Source organism: Liolophura sinensis, chromosome 8 (genome assembly GCF_032854445.1).
Source record: "Liolophura sinensis isolate JHLJ2023 chromosome 8, CUHK_Ljap_v2, whole genome shotgun sequence".
NCBI lineage: Eukaryota > Metazoa > Mollusca > Polyplacophora > Chitonida > Chitonidae > Liolophura > Liolophura sinensis.
Window position 1 is genome coordinate 45,174,431 of NC_088302.1, and position 22,227 is coordinate 45,196,657.

Genomic DNA, 22,227 nt, shown 5'->3' on the forward strand with positions numbered 1-22,227 from the left:
GGCCAATGTGTTATTTCACAGTTAAACTGAATGCCAGGATGTTATGACAGGATGACATGTGGTATTAGCTCTTCATCTGGACATCCCCATGGGGTTTCTATGAGCACACTGACCGTGTCAGTCCACACGAAGATAACACGTACATGTGAATCAAAGCTCAATTACACTGAAGATTGCACGAAACGGCAAAACCAGGACCCAGTTTCATAAAACTTTGACAGTCCAGTCAGAGTTTTTTTTCTCTAAGTCCAGGATGAAGTGTTTCTCGACAAAACTTGAGTCAAACTTCATAAGTTCTGTTCCATCACTGGCAACTGGTTGAAGCACATTTATGGAGGCATCCTGGCTTGGAAACCACAGGTCTTGATCATGAAATGCACTCATTTGGCACTCAATTCCTAGCTCACTTCTTTTTCCTGCAAAAATAAAGCTTAGATGTACACTGGCTGAAAACAAACCTATATTTTGTATTATTGTTAGAGTCTGTCTTATTAACATGTGAGGGGGCCTCTGTGGCTCAGTTGGTTAGCGCGCTAGCACAGCGTAATGACCCAGGAGTCTCTCACCAATGCAGTTGCTGTGAGTGCAAGCCCAGCTCATGCCGGCTTCCTTTCCGGCCATACGTAGGAAGAGCTGCCAGCAACCTGTGGATGGCCGTGGGTTTCCACCTGCCATAATACTGGCCACCGTAGTATAAGTTAAACATTCTTGAGTACAGCGTAAAACACCAAGCAAATAAATAAAATATCAACATGTGAGTTGACATCACATTTTTCAACTCAAACTACACCATCTGGATATTTTAGACCAAGTGCACATAAACATACACAAAAATGTTACATTCTACCATCTGTTACCCACACAAACTATATCAAAATTTCTTTTCCACACAAATCCAATTCTAGTAAACCAGGTTCACTTTTGATGTATTTCTTGAAGACAATGCAATAAAAAAAAATATCTTCTGCAAAAGGTGCAGTTGAGAGAAATCTTCTATAGACATCAAAGCCATTATATTTAGACTTACTTCTTCTTTGGGGCACTTGGTCTTGGAGGTACAGATGGAGGCGACATGATCTCTGAGGCCCCTATGGAGGGAGGGTCCTGCAAGTCCCCAGGGTCACTCATCTGGGCTGGGGTGGTAGGGGGCTGATCCTGAACACTTCCAGGGTTAGCATATGCCTCCAGCTGGGCGCTGGCACTGGAAGACAGGACCCAATAGGAACTCATTACAAATCTGAACTCCACATGAGGACTGGTAGAAATGGCCCACTTTTCAAAACAGATTTGAGATCTATCCCAATTTTAAGCGTGGGTTCAAACACAACCATACATGAAGTGTACCTTCACAAACAATACAGTTTTACTTCACGCAGGGCCAGGGAAGGTTGTATTCGGGGACCACCTGAGATACTTAATTACACTAAGCAACCTATAATTTCATGGAATTTTTCAAAAATTGTTGGCTTGCTGTACAAGCTGTAGTACAGAAGGGTGGTTAGTCAGTAAAAAATTAGATTAAATCGTAACTTGAATCTCTTTTCACCTATTTAGTACAACAGTGCAATCAGACAAAAAAAAAATAAATCCATGAAGTTCTAGGTGATAAACTGGACTTTAATGGTGTTAGTTTACTGGTGTTCATGCTATACATTCTTTTGCTTATGAGATGCTTGACAAATAAAACTGGAGGGAGAGGGGGCTGTGAAGAGTTGACCTGGAAAATGTTTTTCTCTTCGTGGTTGATACAACCTCTTGGTGGTTGACACAGGCTATGTTTGTAAGCAGAAGTATGTATATTGTGGACTCACTTTGCATACTTGAGATCTGGAGGCTCAGATTTTATCCCTTGATTCATCCACTTAGACTCTACCTCTGTGGTCAGACCAGATGCAGATTCCTGCTCCACAGTGATCTCAAAGCTACCCAGAGCTGAAAACAAAACCTCCTCTCACATTACCCTCCATCTTGTTTGCATGAAACATATTCTAGCAGTTGCCAAACCTACACCTGATCTAGTTATACAATGAGGAAACTCCAGCCTGTTTTTTTCATACATGTGCTGTGACCTTGGCCAAAGACATAATCTGGCTATAAGCTAAGTTCATGCACTTAAGTATTTAAAAACAAAAGATTTTTTGCATTCCTTCTTGTGGACTCTACCTCTGATTGAAACTAAACCAAAGCAACTTCCAGAATGCAATTTTCCCAGAAAAAAATGACACTGTGCCGCAAAGTGTACTTTAAAGCAGGTGAAAAACAAGTGATGGTAGTGAAAAAAAAGATGGTAGTATTTCACGGATTATGAGTGAGGAGATGTCAATGATCATCACTGTCATCACTGCTGGTTCACTGTTGGTTAGTTCCCCTCAGCTTGTATTTGGCAGTATTGTAAAAAGGCCCAGTGTTGTACATTACTCACCATCCAGCTGAAGCAACTGCTCAGGATCTTCATCCGTATCATCCAGGTTAGGAAACTGAATATCAGTATATGCTTCCTCCTTGATCCTGTGACAGTCAAAATGAATAGTTAGTCTCACGTGGAGGATCATACAGGTTTCAAGAAAACTGAGGCTGTCTCCAGTCATGACATGTTAACGGGAGTCATTTTCTGAGGGAGGTATCCTATACAACTAATTACATGTGTCTCAAACTGTCTAGTTGTGTTCTTATATCTTTGGAATTTCCCAGAACAATTACAAACTTATGCATGCTGCAGAAATATTAGTCTGGGGCTTGGTCCAGAAACCAATCGTGGACAAAGTTAAGTGTACATGTAACTACCATTTGACAAATGTTTGTTTGTTTGTTTATTTATTTATATGACTGGAGTTTTGAGCTGTACTCAAAAATATTTCACTTCTACTAAAGCAGCTACCATTACGATGGGAGGAAACCGAGCAGAGCCCAGAGGAAACCAACCACCATACGCAGGTTGCTGGTAGATCTGGTGACAAATGTCATGTGTTGCTAGCCCACAATGGCTTCTTGGAACACTACCCAGGACTTGCAGCAGATCTTGAAATACAAGGCATTCTAGTTTTCCAATGTTAAGAAAACTTTTTAAAGCAGGTGCCTAGTATATGATCTGCTGGCTATTAAATCATGAATGCAAGCAAAATTTCAACACAATGCTTGAACAAAGACATACTTGATCAAGGTGAAGGTCTCTTGTTTGTTTTCAAGAGGATGTTTGAGTTTGTTGTATTCCTGTGAGAGCTGCTGACAGGTTTCTATCATATTCTCATGGTACTGTAGGATCCGCGTCTGGTAGAAGTCGTGCAGCGTCGTGATACTACCCAGTCCCATCTCGGCAAACACCTGACACATGATATCCTGAACAAAGTAAACACGCCACATCAGAATTTCAGCTACTGATTTGTAGGCTTTCAAAGAAAAACAGCTCACCATATTTTTCTTAAATCAAGTACCATTTCATGCAGGAGAAAAGATTAGCTTTTATTTACAAATTTGCTGATTGTGGGCTGCTTTTATCCTTAGCAACTGCCTGATGATTCATGCACTGATCTTAACATCTGAACAATGAACTGTTCTTACAACTGCCTCACAGTAGACAGCTCTTGTAAATGACTGATGGTTCATCAACAACCCTAAATACTCTCAAACAGTTCATTTATTTATTTATTTATTTGATAGGTGTTTTACGCCGTACTCAAGAATATTTCACTTATACGACGGCGGCCAGCATTATGGTGGGTGGAAACCGGGCACAGCCTGGGGGGAACCCACGACCATCCGCAGGTTGCTGGCAGACATTCCCACTTACGGCCGGAGAGGAAACCAGCATGAGCTGGACTTGAACTCACAGCCACCGCATTGGTGAGAGGCTCCTGGGTCATTACGCTGCGCTAGCGCGCTAACCGACTGAGCCACGGAGGCCCCTCAAACAGTTCATGGACAGCTCTAAAATCGACTGATGGTTTATGGAAAGCTTTCAATATAATCTGACAGTTTTTGAACTGTCTGAAAACTGACTGACAATTCTTTGTCAGCACTAAAAGCTGGCTGACAGTTCATGGACAGTGCCAAAATTGGCTGATGGTTCATGGAAAGCTTTCAATATACTCTTAAAGCTCTTGGAATGTTTGAAAAACTGACTGACAGTTCATTGTCAGCTCTAAAAATTGGCTGATGCCTCTTGGACTGTTCTAAAAATTGGCAGATGGCTATTGGGCTGCTCTAAAAATTGGTGGATACTTCCAAAAACATCTCTTACAACTGTTTGGACTACTTTTTTGTTTTTCAAATGCACTATACTGGTGTGGCACATCCTTACACTTTCTAGATATTAAAAATGTGAAGTAAATGCAAAATTTTACAATAGTAACACTAGTCTATGAACAGGCAATATGAAGCAATCAGAACATCAGTCACGGTCACATCTGACTGCTGACATAAGACAAGGGGAGGTAACTCACAGGGAAACCAGAGGATCCATGAAGGGCTTGATGGTCAGCTGCAGCTCTCATGTGTTTGGTGAACTGTAGGTAATACTCGCTGGTCAAATCTGTTAGCATTTCCAACACAGACTCACTGGAATCTAAAATTACAAACAGAATGTACACGTCTCCTTCTGCTTGGTTTCTCAGCCCATCTGGCCGTTAGCTTTGAAATCAAATATTCCTGAATACAGTATTATACCTCACACAGATAAATATTCATGACCAGAAATACATTACAAAGTGACACAAAAAAAACGCAATCAAAATGAAACACAAACTTATACAGTTACTTCCTTGTACCACATGTTGTTGTAAGGAGTGATGATAGTAAATTTTCGATTAAAATTTGTCACACAAGAATCACAGCAGTTATATACGTATTCACAGGGAATCAATTAAAACCACCAGTTTGCAGAGTAAGCAAAAAATAATGAAAAGCTTTTACAACTAATTTAAACCCATTAGCCTACAGCATCTGGAATTCTTAATGATAAAACATTTTCTGAAGTCTTATGAAAACAAGATATAACCATAAAGAGATACACAAATAATATTAAATCTACTGACTGTCAAAGCCTGCGTGTGCACAAATTGTAGCCACAGAGCGACGCAGAAGTTTGCGACAAGCCATGTCGTCCACAACTGGCGGAGGTTCTGATTTCCCCTTCACAAAGTCAGACAAACTGAAATGACAAAGTAAAACTATGTAACTTGCTCATAATAAAAGCACACTGTAAATTGTAACACAATACTGTTGGTATAGAGATAAAAAAATAGACGAAACAATTCAAATAATCATACTGATACTCCATGCCCTAGATACCATAATAAAACCTCATTAATATTAATATAGTGAACATCAACATCATGCCAGGCCTTCGTAGAAATGACACTCACACTACAATCACAAAAGCATCTCAGCATTTAGCATGGCAATAGTTATTTAGCTGTTTCCCTGTTCTCACTGTTAACTCTCATTTTAAATTGAGGGAGCTTTAAAACAAGAATTCAAACTAGAAAGTACTCTGCAAAGTGCATCAAAAACTACCAAACCATAGAGTTACAGACACTGCCAGCAGAAAATGGAGCTAAACAGGATACCAGAACCATGAAGTGCTAGTCGTCATAAAATCAATCTGTCTGACATAGCCACGAAATTGTTGAAGAATGCTGAATTACTATTACAGCACACACCTGGTGCTCTAACGATGACTGACTTACTTTTCCAGTGGAATTGGCATGAAAGGCACAGGCTTCAGGAAGTTGTGTTTCGGAGGTGGTCCCTCAAACTCTGGGATACTGGGTGTGGCAGGGTAGGTGATGTCTGCATCGCCAGTTTTCTGTTGACCAAAGGTAACAATGCATTCATGGAGCCAATACCCCTCAGATCTGCTCCAACCCTTCCCCTAGAGTAGACAGATTATAGCCTAGTCGTTTTGTAGATTGTGTTAAAATCAAATAGGGGAGACCCACCATTAATTTATTTATTTACTGGTGTTTTATCCTGCACTCTAGAATTTTTCACTTATACAGTGGCAGCCAGCACTAAAGTAGAGTCCAGGGGAAACCCATGGCCATTCACAGTTTGCTGGAAGACCTTCTCACTTATAGGTATGACTCGGTGACACCATTGGTGAAAGGCTCCTGGGTCACTGGAGCTTATGAGCAAGTGAAACAAAGTTACACTTCATTAAGGGGCAGGGGAAAATTAATTAAGCCACGGAGGCTCGGCCCGGTTTCCTCCCGCCATGATATTGGTCGCAGTTGTATAAGTCAAATATCCTTCAGCACGGTGTAAAACACCAATTAAATAAATAAGTATCTACCTACAGGTTACTTGTGTTCTTATCTATATAACTACTGCTATCATTTTGATATGAGACCATCATATCATCACCGCCTGTGCACAAGACCACCCACCCACCTCCACCACCTGAAACTGGGCGCCATGGCATTAGTGACAAATTCTTAATTACGACAATGATAAACAACTATCTGTCATTATTTCTGTTCAATAACCTCACCAGGTTTTCCTGTAGTTGTTGTTGTACTGTGTGTATCAGATGTCTCAACTTTCGAGCGTGCTGGAGAAGACGAATTGTGTGCAAGGTGATGGCATCAATTTGAAACCTTTCTGCAGGTAATGAGCTGAAAGTATAAAATATATTCAGACAAGTCCATGTCGCCAAAGTGCAGCCACCACTGAAATATCATGCTGAAGACACCAGACACGACACCCCACCCAGTCACATTACACTGACACCTGGCCAACCAGTCCTATTTCCTTGCTCTACCCTTTCATTGCTGAGCGCCAAGCAACAAGTATCATTTTAAATTCTTTGATATGACCCAACCCAGACTGCATAATGTATCCTGGTATGTTATTTGTGGCTCTAGCCCACACAAGCTCTGGTCTCATACTGCACATATATAAGTGTCATATATTATATACTGAGAGGCCAAACTGGAGTGCAAGTAGATGAGAGCTCCTGTGTGTACACCAAAGACATCCACACATTTGCCATTTAACTTGTGCCTATTTGTTTTACTTGAGCTGACACGGTGGTGAAAATATGGGAAGTTAATACAAAGCTCTACTTCACAGCAAAACGAGACCAACTGAACGGTTACATACAAGTATGCTGTGCAGGTTGTTCTGCTGTCTGCCATACTGTAATATCCAGTTATTATCAGGTATGGTTCTCAGAATAATGTCTTTTGTTGTTGATTTTCCTATTCTTCCCATGTTCTTTTTCACTTCGTTTTCTGCTTGCTTCTGCCACAGGTGAGTGGAGTGCCTGATCGTGCGTAGTCTCTAATAAGATAAACGATGTTGGGCAACACAGTGAAAATCACCATATTAGGGCTTACTCATTAGTAGGAGGACTGTGACGACTGGACGGCTGGTAAAGCCATGGACCCTCTACATCCATAGGCCGTGGTTTGGTGATCTGCTCCCTCTCAATCGCCATTATTCCAGAGTCCGTCTCTGGAACTGTTGGAATCTCACCCCAGTTTGACATCTTTCTCATATACGTTTAGGTTCTCACAAAGCTGAAAACATACAAACAAATAACAAGCATGTGTCATTCTACTGCACTTTTGAGTTTCCATGCAGAAGAAAAATGCAAATAACCAGAAATACTTGTAGTTCTTATTTTTTGCTCAACTCAGATATATATGTAGTCTACATATTTATGGGGATATGTTTACGTAGAAACCGTGTATAGCCGTGTAGAGCTATATGTACATGAGTATTTAACACAGGAGCCCTCATGTACTCACACTCCATTTAGTTCTCTCACCTAAATCATGGAGTGTTTGTAGGGTTGGGCTTGAGTTCCTGTGACTACTGTAGACTGTTCTTATGCATACTGTAGTTCTTAAATTGGTGTGGATACCCATACCTCCTTGGGCTTAAAATATTTCCCTGAGTAACAGCGACAATAACACTTCTCGGACCATTTTCCGCACTGGCTCGGTCATTACCTTGTGCCACATGTGACAGTGATCCTAGTACTGAGCGTGATGCATAGAACAGATCATTTGATTCGAGGCTTCCATAATGCCGTTTTAACAAAGTGTCTGCGAAAGTGGTTGTTCTTACCACATTAAAACTATTCTCTATCCATGAAACTGCCTTCAGTCATTGCAATAATGACTCGCGAAATCTTCTCTGTGCTAGTGTAATAGGTTGGAATAATTTTAAGTTGATCCGAAAAATTAATTTTACGCCGGTATCTAAACAATATACGCGACATGTGCGTGCAATGTACGCGACCATTTATAGGGTCCGCACTTGAAAAATTTTATCGGACGAAAAATATACAGTACTTCGAATTTTCAGTCAGGCATATCATTCAAAGATATTTCCAAATCAAGATTAAAATATATATTTTTCCTCTTGGTGCGGACTTTTGTTTCTATGGTTACCGCTTTAACTCGCCGCCATTTTCGTAACTTCGCAAAGGTAGGCCTGAGTTTCTGTGGACTCGTGTGATACATTTTTGAATGTAAGACAAATATTAATGTAGATGATTCTATTTTTGTAATGTCAGCAGATATTTATTTGCATGTTAGACGATGAATCTCGTGAACAGAATAGAAATATGCTAAACGGTGATCACTACACTGTTTACAACCAACATTCAACATTGCATGGTCAAAAACTTTCTGTTCAGCTTCAACTGTTCAAGGGTGAAATATTTGTTTGTCGACAAGTGACAGTTGTGACAGCGCCTACAATAACCCAGATGCCATTCCCATGTGGCACAATTGTCTCACGGTGGGCAGGACATAAAAAAGCAAACATTTTATGTCTTTATGAGGCAAAGAGATTTTCAATAATTTATTTTCTAGCATTTTTTTTAGTTTTGTTTAAGGCCACACTCTATAATTTTATGTGTAGAAGAAACGGGACTGCTCGGTGTAAATTAGAACCGACCTTATTGTCATGAAAGCCCCACAAACAATGAGAGGGATGGAATTTACAAATTCCCAGTCTAAGGGTGTGTGTTCTAGCAATGCGATTTTTTGAGTTAGGAGCAACATTGCATCTTTTTACCAAATTTCTCTGATAACTTTCATTGACATGGCCAATCCAGAATTATGGTTGAATTTTAAATTAAGCTAATTTTTTGGAAGGTTCTTATATCAACCAGTAATTCAAATTTTGTTACTTTTTATTTCAGAAAAATGGCGGCCACATTACCCCCAATTCCAGGTGCGCCAGGAAGCGGTGGAAACATGATGCGAGGAACCCGTCTTCATCAATACAATGTTCCAGCACCTCCACCAAAACCAAATAATAGACAGATTCTCAGACCAATACAAAAATTTCAGAGCAAAAAGGAACGAGAAGCATTTGCCAAAAGAAATGAGTTAAGAAGTCAACAGCCACTTCTTACAAAAGCACAAACCTCAGAGTAAGTTTGATGAAAAGTTTACCATGAAGACAGTACAGATCTTGATTAGTTAGTAGACCTATTCATTGCCATTTTGTAATGGAATTGACTTTAAAAGTGGTTACCATACAGGTACAAATCTCAGAACACATGTTGTTTTTTTTTTTTTTGTGTTTTGTTTATTTGAAATGAAACCCTTTTCTTTTTTTTTATACAAACTTTGTAGCTAATCAAAGGAATTTTAAACCCTGTCTTTTGTAGGTACCGGAACAGCTACAAGCACAATTTATGCCTGGACATGCTTGCGGAAGGCTATCACAAGTCTTATGGTGAACTGTTCGCATTGATGAAAAGTCAGCAGGATGAGCGATTGTCAGCTGGTCCAGAGTCACTCCTGTGGACTTTACCTCAATTGGAAGACCAGCATGAAAAACTGGACATGTTAAAACGGCACCTCACTGTGGCAGAGAAGGCATCAAGAAAAGGTTGTTATAAGTTTTAAGAAGTCTGTACAGTAAATATTTCATTGATCGCAACAAATGTAGGATATGAAATTGATGTTATATATCAGCTACATAATAGATGTTTACTATGATGCATGTACTGGTCTTATTCCCTAATTATTTTTGGCCATAATCAGAAGGTTTGACTTTGCCCGTTTTGCTATTTCAGATGACTATGCAACCATGTACTCAGCACGTTTTGAATTGGCTAAATACTTCCAGATGACAGGAGATAAATGGTTGGTTGACCATTTCTTTAACTCCTGTCTGACAGTCAGTAGTCAGGTACAAGGCGATGGAGGCAAGATGTTAGCACAGGGTCATTGCAATGTTGGATTAGCCTTGGAGCAAAATGGTAAGCTGAGTTTTTTTGGTTTTTTTGTTTGCTTTTTTTTTCAAGAACCACCGACAACAACTATGAGTGGTTACTGTTACTGCCATCTTTATATTTTTTCCATATATATGAGTGGCAAATATTTCTTACAGACTTGCAAAAAAGATGAATAAATATGACAATTGTGTGATCTCAAGTGTAATGTGCTGCAAATCATTCATGGAACTATAGATATGTATGGTTCATTTACAGGTGATATATTTGGCGCAGTACAGCATTTTGAAGCCTACTACAAACTGGCGTCCGAGAACACAGAGTGGGAAGGAAAAGATGGTGTGACATTGCTGACTGATGCATGCATCAACATGTACAGAATCTACACCACTTTTGGCAACAAGATTGAAGCAGATGATCCTCATCAGTCCTTGTCCAGTTTCCAGAAGGCTTATTCAATGGCCAAACAAAGTAAGTGTTTTCTACTATACTCTCTGTTTTATTTAACCTATTTTGCACATATATTAAATGTGAATCATGAAGGTTTTTGATCTGAAACAAAACTGTTAACATGAATGACAGGGACCGCTGATGACATCACAAAATTCTCAAAACAGAGATAAACTAACGGACATTAAATGATTCGCATATGTTACAATACAGTTGCACAGATTTATATTAAAAATGAGTAATGAATTATTTTCACTATGAAACTCCTACAATCTTATACAGTTACAGCAGAAGCTTGTTGACAGTAATTCTGTGTAAAGTGAAAGCACTGTAGTTCTCCTCTGAGTAGAATTTCTTCTAATGATTCCTTTTTTGTTATTTGGGCAAATACATGTGTGGCCAATCTATAGATTAATTCAACTTTATCAAATGCTTTAGCTGGGTATTAAACTGTTATTATGCAACTGTCCTTGGGGGTTTGGATCTTTGAACCAATTTCTTGAGAGTTTAATATTTCCTACTAACATTTTTGCAATGTGTTTAGGTGGAGAAAGAAAGTCAGCTGGGGAAGCTGCATACAGACTTGGCCTAGCCTATCAGAGGACAGGAGACAATGCAACTGCCTTACAGGTATGGATAGCATTCTCTTATTGGTTGTGTGGTTACCCATGATACAATGAGCTATATCATTATTCTGTTCCCACCCTACAGGGTGACATGCTGTTTGTCTTCTGCTAGTGGTTTGTAATACCATATGTATGGCATCTGTATTGTTTCAGCATTTGACATCCTTTTTTGAAGTGTGTAAGATGACTCAAGATTATGAAGGCGTTGGGAGAGCCTGTAACTCAATAGCAGAGTCACACAAATGGTAAGTTTGATGTGTTTGTGAGTTACTTTTAATTTATGACCATTTTTTATGTATCCCTGCCATTAGGCGGAGCGTATTATGTTATAGCCATTTTGTCCGTCAGTTTGTCTGTCTCTCTGTCTGTTCATATTCATGTCCAGGCTATATCTCCAATTGTTTTCCACTGAGAGTTTTAATTTTTGGTGGATACATATATACACAGATGACGATGTGTCGCGACTCACATTTGTTCATTTCCGAGGTTGTCATGGTAACGATATAGCAATTTTCCTTATATATACTACATAAATAAATATGAATTCGTGTCCCGGCTACAAGTCCAGCTGTTTTCTGCATAAAGTTTTAATTTTTGCTGGATATCTTCATAAACACATGGTGATGTCTCGCGACTCACATTTGTTCATTTCCGCGGTTGTCATGCTTACCATATCCCCATTATTCGCATATATTCTAAATAAACAAATACTAAATATAAATAGATATGATTTCGTGTCTGGGCTATACTCCAAATGTACATGGGAAGGTCTACCAGCAACCTGCAGATGGTTGTGGGTTTCCCCCGGGCTCTGCCTGGTTTCCTTCCGCCATAATGCTGGCCTCAGCTGTATAAGTGAAATATTCTTGTGTACGGTGTAAAACACCAATCAAATAAATAAATAAATATAACTCCAACTGTTTTCAGCGTAGAGTTTTCATTTTTGGTGGATACATCCAACCACAGATGATGATGTGTCGCAACTCACCTTTGTCCATTTGCGCGGTCGTTATGGTTACCAACCTGCCATTTTATCTATATACTAAATAAATAGATATGAATTCAAGTCAGGGATTTAACTCCAACTCTTTTCTACATAGAGCTTAAATTTTTGGTGAATACATAGATAACGATGTGTGGCGACTCACATTTGTCCTTTGCACGATTGTCATGGTTACCAGATTGCCATTTTCCATGTTTATACTATATAAATAGATATGATTTCCTGTCCTGGCTATAAGTCCAACTGTTTTCTGCGCAGAAATTTAATTTTTAGTGGATACATAAATACACAGATGACGATATGTCGGAACTCACATTGGTCCATTTCCAAGGTTCTCATGGTAACCAGATAGCCATTTACCTTATATATATATATATATATATATATATATATATATATATATATATATATATATATATATATATATACACATATATACTAGGACCATATAAAAAGATATGATTTCATGTGCAGTTTTTAACTCAACTTGTTTCCGCATAGAGTTTTCATTTTTGGTGGACCCATTTGTCTATTTGGGCGTTTGTGATGGTAACCACATACCTATCATCAACACCCATGAAGATTCTACTCAGCAGTTATGCTCACCACATTGCTGCTGGTATTCTTTTATGCATTTCAGACAGATGTATTTGTTTGGGCGTGTGTTGTGTTCACAAATATTGTCATGAATACGAAAAACAAACTTATGTGTGATACATGTAAATGAAATCACTTGAAGATGAATGCAAGTTACATGCTAATGTCTGCTTGAAGAATACGCTGTTCAAGTAATACGCTTGTTTGTTTTGTTAAAGGTAATTGGTGTTTCTTAATTTTACTTAACAAATGTTAAGTGAAAACTTGCATTTCTTGTTTTCAGTGATGGAGACATTGCAGAATGCATCCGTTATCTCCAGATGTTTGTGGAGGTATCTGAGGAACATCAACTGGAGAAGGCCTATAGCAAAGCCTGTCATAACCTTGGGGCCTTGTACAACACATTGGTATGTCATGTGTGGTTTTTCTGGGAATTGCAGTGTTGTTAGATGGTAACAGTACACCATCCCAGATTTATTTTCTGCTGTGAACTGTTTATGTATTGTTTTTGTTTAAATTTTGTTTAATTTAACACCATGCAAAAGAATGTTTCACTTATGATTGTGGTGCAGTGAAACGCACAGCATCACTACTTAAGATATAGGACAGTTCCTGCAGAAGTCATTAGTCCCTCTGTCCAGCAAATGCCTGCTTCCATGACAATTAATAGTTTCAGTCATTCAGAATTGCATGATTTATTAACCCACCGCATGTGGTCAGGTTTGCAGCATGATGCAGTCAAAGAAATTTCAGACAAAGTTCTGCATACTCATTGATTGTACTCTTTGAGTGAAAAATGGGTACTTGTCACATTTCAAGGAAAATTTTATCAATTACCTGGCAAATACTCATGGTATGTATGCTCAGACTCTGCCTTCCACCATTAATGCAACTCATCAAGTTTGTATAATTGGAACGGTCTCAAGAACAGCTCACACGCCAATCAATCAGTCTTTTCATTGTTGACTGGTTTGTTTATGCAAGTGGAAGACTTTCAAAGAAAGTAACCTCGGAAATAAAAATGTTTTGTTACACATCGAAGAGCTTCCATCTGGCATTCAACTAATTCTGTGTATTGGTATCAAAGTAAAAGAATTTGATTTAGTGATAAAGTAATTTGTGAGGTGCTTTGATGCTTGGACATTGTTTTACAGGGGCGGTACAAAGAAGCTGCAGAATACTTCAGTAAGGCCTACAACCTGTCCAGGGCTCACAATGACCCTGTCTCCATCGGCCTAAACAGGGTACAGTTTGGTATAGCCATGGCCCACAAGATGCTGGGTGGATTCTCATCTCATATTATAGCACAAAATCGTACCTGTTTGGAGAGATTGGGGGAGTGGAAAAGCTCACGGATGGATCAGGTAGCTAATGGGCTTCCAGTGACAGGTAAGTGATCACTGTTGACACTTGCTCAGTATTTACATTTAGTTTACATCAAATGACTAGTAGATCAATTCGGAGCAGTTACCATTTACCGGTAAATAAAGTTGTCAACTTTGTACTTTACTCCTCACAAGCTATTGAGTCTCTGGTAATAATTATTTAGTAGAAATTGGCAAAAGACAATGGGCGAATATAACATGTATGTTCTATTCTTCACAGTTAGAAGTTGCTGGGCTGCATTGTCTGTGTTTTCCTTTTTTTAAATTCATGGCTTAATACTTATGTCAGAATTACATATGTATGAGTATTGCTGGGAAATTGTTGGGATTTACAGTTGATGATAATTTGCAAACATCTTGTTAACTTTTAAGCCTCATGATTCAATAATGATTTTATCATTTAAGTTCAGTTTCAGTTCAAATGTATATCCAAATTTGGACATCCCCTTTGAGCTGTTGTCAAAAGATTTGCATACATGTCCCATCTTCAACTTCTAGTGTGTGTATGATCATTTCATTTGTAGAACAAAGTGAAAAAGACACAGTCGAGGAAAACAGAGTAACTCCCCAAGCAGAAAACCCAGAGGAAAATTCTACAGCTCAGGAGAGCACAGAGGAGAAACCAGCTGCAGAGGAGAGTGCGACTTCATAGTAGCTGTGTTCAGGTGGACATTCAATATAGCATGTGAATATAAATCTTTACTATTTGCAGACAGAAAACTTTCTGACATGGACCTTTTGAGAATAGTTGGATGCGTTACCAGGGAAGCGAGACGTGGAGTATCATCCTTCATAGTTCTAAGTCAGTTTTACCACTTGGGTATAACAGTATTTATGTTTGGAAGTTGCTCTTTCTTCTGGTGAGATAATGAATGAGCAATCCCTCTGAATACTCTTGCAGGTCACCTAAGCACCGTCCCTGTGACTTGTACCTCATGAAGATGTGGTTTATACATTTTCTCGACATCCTGGTACACAAAATAGTATGCCTTTTTCTCTGTAAACTTCTCTGGTGAAGTGTGAGGGATTGCCTTTGCATATCATCACTACTGTGATACTGGATCATTTACAATTCAAAAAGCTTATGATGCACAAAGATTGACTTGTGATATATATATATGTTTACACATGATGAAAATTGTTTGGTCGCATGTTAATTGGATATTGAATGGATGTTCTCTGTCAAGTGGCAAAGCAAAATAATTTTATTATAATACAGAAACTTTGGTGAATATAGTGAAAACTAATATATATACAGTTCACTTTGCTCACATTTTTTCTCAGCTTTTCAGTGATTGTAATTATTTAGTGTTATATTGTTATTTATTTGTGTATATATCAAAGAAATAAATGTTTTGTAAAGTATATTTCCTTACGGAGTCATGTTGATTTCATCCACTTCATTAGGCTGTAATTTAATATGAGATACTGAGACAAGGTGGAATCTCCAAAACATTTAAAGTGTTAAAAAGTTTTTAAATCTGTGATTATGAAATATTTTGGGGTTTCATACCAGTACCAATTACAAGCAGCTTTATCTTGGAAATCTGTATTTGTTTTCTTGTTGTAACCTACCCTAAATTTCATCCATAATTTCCCAATTTCTTTCCTCATGCTGATAGTGTTGTTGATTTTAGAAAGGTGTTTTAAGGTTTTCTTGGAAAATGGGATGATATTCTACTGGAAAATTTTTAGCTTTGAAAATAATGTTCTGCAACGTTTATTTGCCTCTTAACATGAGCTTTGGTGGGCGAAATTATCATTTAAGGTTTTATGCAGAGAAATTGTTGTCATGTAAACTTTTTGAAGATGTCTGTGTTGGAAGTATGTTAACATGTTATTTGTTCTCTGTGAACTATCAAGATACATGTGTATCTAGGGCACATCTGCAAAACAAACACTCGGCACAAATTTATCACAGTACGAATATAAACACCTACTTGCGCTCGTTGACACAGGTCAATCAACCAGTTTATCAATGGATAGGTCATCCATTTATCTGTATGAACTTTTTATTATTAAAATGTAATTTCAGAGTGGTGTAATCTTGCCCCGCCTTTGCAAGCTGGTTCCAATCTTCATTCTCCATTGTTAAATACCAATGCTTGCAATGTGAACTACCTCCACTGTTTTACAAGTACAACTATACAGAAAGAGCTCTTGTGGCAAAGAACACAAACATGTTAAAACGCTCTTGAAAATATGCATAAATCTTGTTGTATTACAGCCTTTACATTACGTTAATATGCTGACAGTAAAAAAAAAAATTTTTAGCAGCTTTCTACAGTTAAAGAAAACCACAACAAGGTAACAAGTTTGTTTTCCAAAATTTTATTGGGACTGGTCAGAGTGTCAACCATGAGTAAATATAACCCCACAAAGTTCCCACCAGACTGAATATATGAAATGCTTTACAGCACAGCTTCTAACCATCACCAAGGTACACAAGTCAAAGTTTATAAATAGTCAACCTCTACGTATACTGTTTTATCCACTGAGGCAACCGTGTTCTGTGCAAGGTATAAACTGTTAATAGAGTTTTCAACATCAAAATGGTTACACAACAGTATAATTGTAAAAATTTAGACCACCAACATAATACGTATTGTACACAAAGTTTCCACATTTGTACTACAAAGCTGAAATGCACATACACATAGGTGTACTATATTATTAAGGTACTTGTATGACACATGGGAGAGAGTAAGAAGCACGAAACCTGAAAAACCACAAATATTGTTACCATACTTGTATTGAAGTACTACTGGTTAATATTAGGTGCACTTAATTATCTACTGATAATTTTAAGATAATGTAAGATTGCTAGTCTGGCTGGGTGTGTGGGCTGGGTATAGCCTAGGCGCGACGTTCCCCGGTGCTTTCCACCACTCTGAGCGGTTTGATAGCGTCCAGACATTGAGAGATGTCACCGTTCTTCATCTCCACCAGGCGAGTCAGCCATCCTCCCTCATTAGAGAACCCCATCTCCATCATCTGCTGAAGAGCCTGGTCAATCTTCGGGTCTAAAATTCAAGAAGTCACTGGATTAGTTCAGGAGTTTCAATGGTTATTTCACTGCGATACGCAATCACTGTTACTCTAAAAAGAATTTTAAAAAAGGCTCATTTGTTAAAGTAATACTTCGCCAATTTGCCATGTTATGATGATGAAACAAATTTCTGATATATTGTGGGAACCTGATCATGTTGACGGAACAAATTGCCAAAATAATGAGCGAACACGAGCTGCTTTTTTTCGGAGTGGGTTTAGAAGTGAATTATACTGGATTGATACAAATCCAACTTGTTAGAGAATTCTTCACTGCAATAGATGGTGAAGTTAGAACTTGGTGAACTTGCACAGTATAAATTATGTCTGAATTTCAAAAGAAGTAAGTTTGCCATTAATAACCTTCTTTTGAATATGTTAACTGAATATCTGTAAATGTTCAGGTCTTTAGGTTCCACAATGATGTTACGAAACAAGGTAGTATTAGCATCAGGATATGTAGTACAATGCAACAGATTTTTATATATACAATTTAGCCAATCTATGGTGAGGAAGGATGTGCTAACCTGAAGGCATTGGTGTGGGCAGGACTGGCTCCTGGCTCTGTGTCTCCGCTGGGGTGCTGTCAGTCACATTTGGTGGGCTCAGAGACATACTAGGGGTGACAACTGTCCATTCACTGTCTGGGGAACTCTCTTTGGGAGCTGAAGCCTGGAAGATACACAATTAAAACCATGATAAAACCACATCCAGATACAGCTGGAACTAGATATTTAAATCAAGCCATATTTAAGAAAGGTGACCATTTATTTATTATTAACAAATTTCCATTTTATTATAGATAAATATATACCAGTACATGCTCCACACAATGGAAAACATGATTTTACCTGATCTTCATTTGATGCTGTGCGCACAATGAAGTCCATCAGATTGGTGACAGGGGCAGATTGTGTTTCCATGGATTCTGTCTCCTGGGGTGAGGCAGTAGGTGTTGCCTCTTTTTCTTGGTTTGGTGTGGCCTTTGGGGCAGTTGCCTCCTTTTGATTCTTCTTGCCACAGCCTTTGCCAGCGCCTCCCTTCTTACACTGTCCACCCATGCCTGCTTTCCTGCCACAGCCTCCAAACACACCTGGCCCAAACTCAAAGGGACCTGCTGGACAGCCATGTGGGCCAGGTCCATAAGGTGGTGGTGGACCCCATGGTCCATGACCCCACGGTCCATGGCCCCATGGCCCACGACCCCACGGTCCATGACCCCTGCGACCTCTCCCATGCTCTCCCTTCATTCTAGTGCGTCTCCCACCTGTCTCAACATCCACAGCAACGTCTATGCCTACAAAGATGAATGCCAAATTGTAAGACTTTCAAATATAGGTCCAGATATTTACATTGTAATAAAAATCAATCAGTTTTCACTGTATCAAAGCAAGGACTGTTTATGCTCTTTGAACACACCTAAGCGCTACATACTGTGGATTACGCCCTACCTATTTTTATGTACTAGGGTGGTAAAAAATCTGCTTACAGCAAAGGGTTGTTCTATGGTTATTCTATCAGACAGCCGCTGAAAGTCCTACACTACTATGTCTGCATATGTAAGTTAGCTGATATCATGGTGTGATGTTCATGAAAGCTGAAATCACGCTTTAAAGCGAGATTTGCAGCATCATGTCACCATTTAAACTCTTCACATGTCAGTTCCAGCATTCTGAAGAAAATTCACACCAATAAGCAGGATTTCACATTAAATACATGGAATGTAGTGTATGCCAGCAACATAAAAGAATGTACTGATAAAGTTATTCATATGTTCAAGGAAAGACATTATGTTAATTAAGCTATGTGTGCTAAGTAGGTAATACTGATCGGATTTCCCTATCACTTATGTAAATGTGGCCTGTAAGCTAGGAGTTAATATTTGTCCACCCATAATTTAAACTAGTATTCTCTCCTTAATAGTAGAATGAATTCTACACTGCTGTTTTCCTGTACAGTTACTCACCCAATGGATCCAGCATGGCCGCCACAGATTCTCCGACATCCTGAAGATACTGAGCTGCCACATCTTCCTCCTCGCCTTCTGCGCTGGCTGTTTCCGGGTTAGGCTTCTCGGGCTTGCCCTCAGTCTCAGACGGCTTCTCCTCAGGGGCTCCAGTGGGGCAGCCAGCCGCAGCTTGTGGGTGCTGGTTGTGCCAGCGCTTCATGAAACGTCCCATCCACCGTCTGAAGTGGGGTGGGGGCGGTATGAACCCCTAGAGTAAATACAATCATCGAATTAACATCACTGTTGTAAAATGATATATCCACTTCAAAACTGTAGACATTTTCAATAAAAACAACTCCAGTATGCAGATGGCAATGGTCCAACACAAATATTTCAAAATTGAATGTTTTCTATGTAAGATTTCCTCAAGATATAAAAGCTATTAACATTTTTCATGAAAACATGATCCTCAAAATATAAAAGCCATTAACATCTTTCATGAAAACAAAATCCTTAAGATATAAAAGCTATTAACATCTGTAGTGAAAACAATGTCATCAGACTGATGGAAATGGTGCAATGAAAGTCTTTCAAAACAAGGTAGATTAATTGTATCTTCCTCAAGACTGACAAAATAATCAATACAAAAATAATAATCTTCCTCAAGACTGACAAAATAATCAATACAACCTGTGGTTAACACCACAGGTTGTATTGATTTTATACACAATGTATACCTACACAATTTGCATGAGACAGTTGTGTTTCCAAGCAGGTTTTTCATACTTTTTTCCCCAGGTAGGTTTTATCTTCCACAAGACCGACATTGATCTTGATAGTATTGATTTTAAACCCAATGTACACTGACACACCTGGGAGACAATTAGTCATAGAGCTTTTAAAAATGATGCAAGGTATATTTTACCATCCAGGTGTCCTTTGGGGCTGGGATTTTAAGCATCTCATGCATGCTGTGTGTGCCAGCAGCCTCGCAGGTGCTGCACAGGTCATAATCTGGGCAGACGTAACACTTGTAGCGGATGCCAATCACACGACCCTCGCACCCATCACAGGTGATGTTTGGGTGAACCTGACCACTACCTTGCTCACCACCTTCACTGCCCTCCTCTCCAACAACTGTTTAACAGAAAACAAATTTATTTATTTAAACAGAGTATAAATTAAGCAAATACTACCTGTACAACAGTTTATTCAATTGATTGCAACCTTAATTTAGGTTAACTAAAGATAACTGTCATTTTTCCACATTTACATATGCATTATTACATTTTACATCTGTGCTTAACGCATACTACGGCTCCCATATAAAAAAACCTAGGCAAAATGTCAATACATCACCTACAAGGTCTTTGTGACTTCTACCCTTGATATTTACAGCATTACCATATGTTGCTCAGATATGTCCAGTTTACATTATCCTACTCATAATACGGCTTACTGGAATAATGGCTTTGAGGGTTATTTAAAGGATACATGAAACGCCTTGGTTTTATTTCATAATGTGCAGATTATCATGTGTAAGAACATATATAACAGTAGAAAAAAATTTTCAGTTTTCACTTTGGGGGGTAAAAAGTGGCTTCCAAGTACAGTTTTCTTAAGGCCCCAGCGGTCAGTCCAGAAATTAAGTAGCTTGCAGCAGTGACATCACTGATGAGCCCAGTTTAAAGAGAGCTCTGTTGGAGACAGATCAAATGGGTCTGGCCAAATGGGACACGGGTGTGGGGAATAGAAATGGGGGTGGGGGGTGGTGGTTGTAGGGGCGCAGAGCGGGAGAACATGTCTCCTTGTCCATGCTGCAGAGACATGGTTCATTGGGTACGGGGCACTTTGGGCATGTTTACTGAGTTCCAAACAAGATCAACAATGACGTAATTGCAGAAAAAATTTTGACTGTTGACGAAAAATATACATAATATAGAAAGGTAATTAACAGGTTTAAAAATACCCCCAAAGTGACAATAACAAAATTGCCAAGGCACAATTTCTTTCACCGGTCATAGAAACATAATCTTTGTTTTATTGTTCCTTTTTATGTATTCTTTAAACCTGACATCATGATGACCAACACTTACTGTGGACAAACACTTTGAAAACATCCCCCTGTCTGAAGCTCAGCGCAGACATAAGCTCATCATCACTTGAAAATCTCACCAAATCATTCTCATCATCTGGGGATTAAACAACAAATGTTAGGTCTTGAAAACTGAATGATACAGCTTGATGATTTACCTCAATAAATTAATTCTCTGGCTTCTTTCATCATTGCCAGTTCATATTTACATTACAGTATTACATTGTATTGTACAAGATTATCTTAATTTTGTAATAGCTGACTAAATTAGTTTTTTCCAAATACTGAGATGGGAACATAAACTAATTTCTGAAATATATTCTGTCATAATTCTGCATTCAGTAAGAAATGAACTTGTATTCCACACAGAGACACCATTAATAATGAAAACTGAGTATTGTAAGCATGAATTAAAAACTACATGAATGATATGTGCAGGACAAATGAAATTTGACATCTGGCAACAATTTCTTACCTCTCCAAAACAGAGCGAAATTTCCAGCTGAGAGGTTTTGGAAAACATCTGCAATCTTTCTGTTTAGGTAGTCATAGCTGCTCGATACATCAGCCGGGATAGGAAATCGCCGAATTTCAGGCTCCTGTCCACTTTTCTCAAGGTATGCCTTCACTGTTAGTGACATTTTGAAGCTCAATTACAGGTCAAAATTATAAATCTCTGAAGGTTTCCTCCTGTCCTCAATACACGCACAAGTTGTGGCTGTCAGTCGAAAATCTGCTCTTCTGTAGCGCAGACACCTCTTTTATACCCACAGCATATACGCAGTATAAACGTTGTGCAATGGAACAGTCTAGAAGACAGGTGCGAGTAAAGTCGGCGCTCAATTTCGCAGTCTCACAACAAATCTGATTTGACACG

At 38.8% G+C, this 22,227-nt stretch overlaps 3 protein-coding genes across 5 annotated transcripts; 1 reads left to right on the forward strand and 2 right to left on the reverse strand.

The window, feature by feature from the left end:
• Nucleotides 1-1,023: 1,023 nt before the first annotated feature.
• LOC135472586 (STAGA complex 65 subunit gamma-like) lies at nucleotides 1,024-8,212 on the reverse strand. 2 transcript variants are annotated; one of them, XM_064752146.1, is made up of 10 exons: nucleotides 8,071-8,212; nucleotides 7,335-7,517; nucleotides 6,488-6,611; nucleotides 5,685-5,803; nucleotides 5,031-5,146; nucleotides 4,440-4,561; nucleotides 3,152-3,336; nucleotides 2,423-2,508; nucleotides 1,821-1,932; nucleotides 1,024-1,201 (listed from the first exon to the last, which is right to left on the reverse strand). In XM_064752146.1, the coding sequence occupies exons 2-10, from the start codon at nucleotides 7,493-7,495 to the stop codon at nucleotides 1,024-1,026; spliced, it is 1,203 nt and encodes a 400-aa protein (XP_064608216.1). In that variant the 5' UTR covers nucleotides 7,496-7,517; nucleotides 8,071-8,212. The 2 variants fall into 2 exon arrangements, with proteins under 2 accessions (XP_064608216.1, XP_064608215.1); XM_064752145.1 differs by lacking the exon at nucleotides 1,024-1,201 and having other exon boundaries at nucleotides 1,518-1,932; nucleotides 7,953-8,081.
• Nucleotides 8,213-8,407: 195 nt separating this feature from the next.
• LOC135472217 (tetratricopeptide repeat protein 29-like) lies at nucleotides 8,408-15,626 on the forward strand. 2 transcript variants are annotated; one of them, XM_064751607.1, is made up of 10 exons: nucleotides 8,408-8,433; nucleotides 9,155-9,388; nucleotides 9,629-9,852; nucleotides 10,040-10,225; nucleotides 10,457-10,669; nucleotides 11,193-11,278; nucleotides 11,428-11,519; nucleotides 13,158-13,281; nucleotides 14,029-14,263; nucleotides 14,784-15,626. In XM_064751607.1, exons 2-10 carry the CDS (start codon nucleotides 9,159-9,161, stop codon nucleotides 14,909-14,911), a joined length of 1,518 nt encoding a protein of 505 aa, XP_064607677.1. In that variant the 5' UTR covers nucleotides 8,408-8,433; nucleotides 9,155-9,158; the 3' UTR covers nucleotides 14,912-15,626. The 2 variants fall into 2 exon arrangements, with proteins under 2 accessions (XP_064607677.1, XP_064607676.1); XM_064751606.1 differs by having other exon boundaries at nucleotides 8,413-8,476.
• Nucleotides 15,627-16,281: 655 nt separating this feature from the next.
• Nucleotides 16,282-22,201, reverse strand: LOC135473582 (sequestosome-1-like). Its single transcript, XM_064753440.1, has 7 exons — nucleotides 21,826-22,201; nucleotides 21,352-21,447; nucleotides 20,181-20,392; nucleotides 19,274-19,523; nucleotides 18,090-18,604; nucleotides 17,835-17,994; nucleotides 16,282-17,282 (listed from the first exon to the last, which is right to left on the reverse strand). The coding sequence occupies exons 1-7, from the start codon at nucleotides 21,989-21,991 to the stop codon at nucleotides 17,116-17,118; spliced, it is 1,566 nt and encodes a 521-aa protein (XP_064609510.1). The 5' UTR covers nucleotides 21,992-22,201; the 3' UTR covers nucleotides 16,282-17,115.
• Nucleotides 22,202-22,227: the final 26 nt, after the last annotated feature.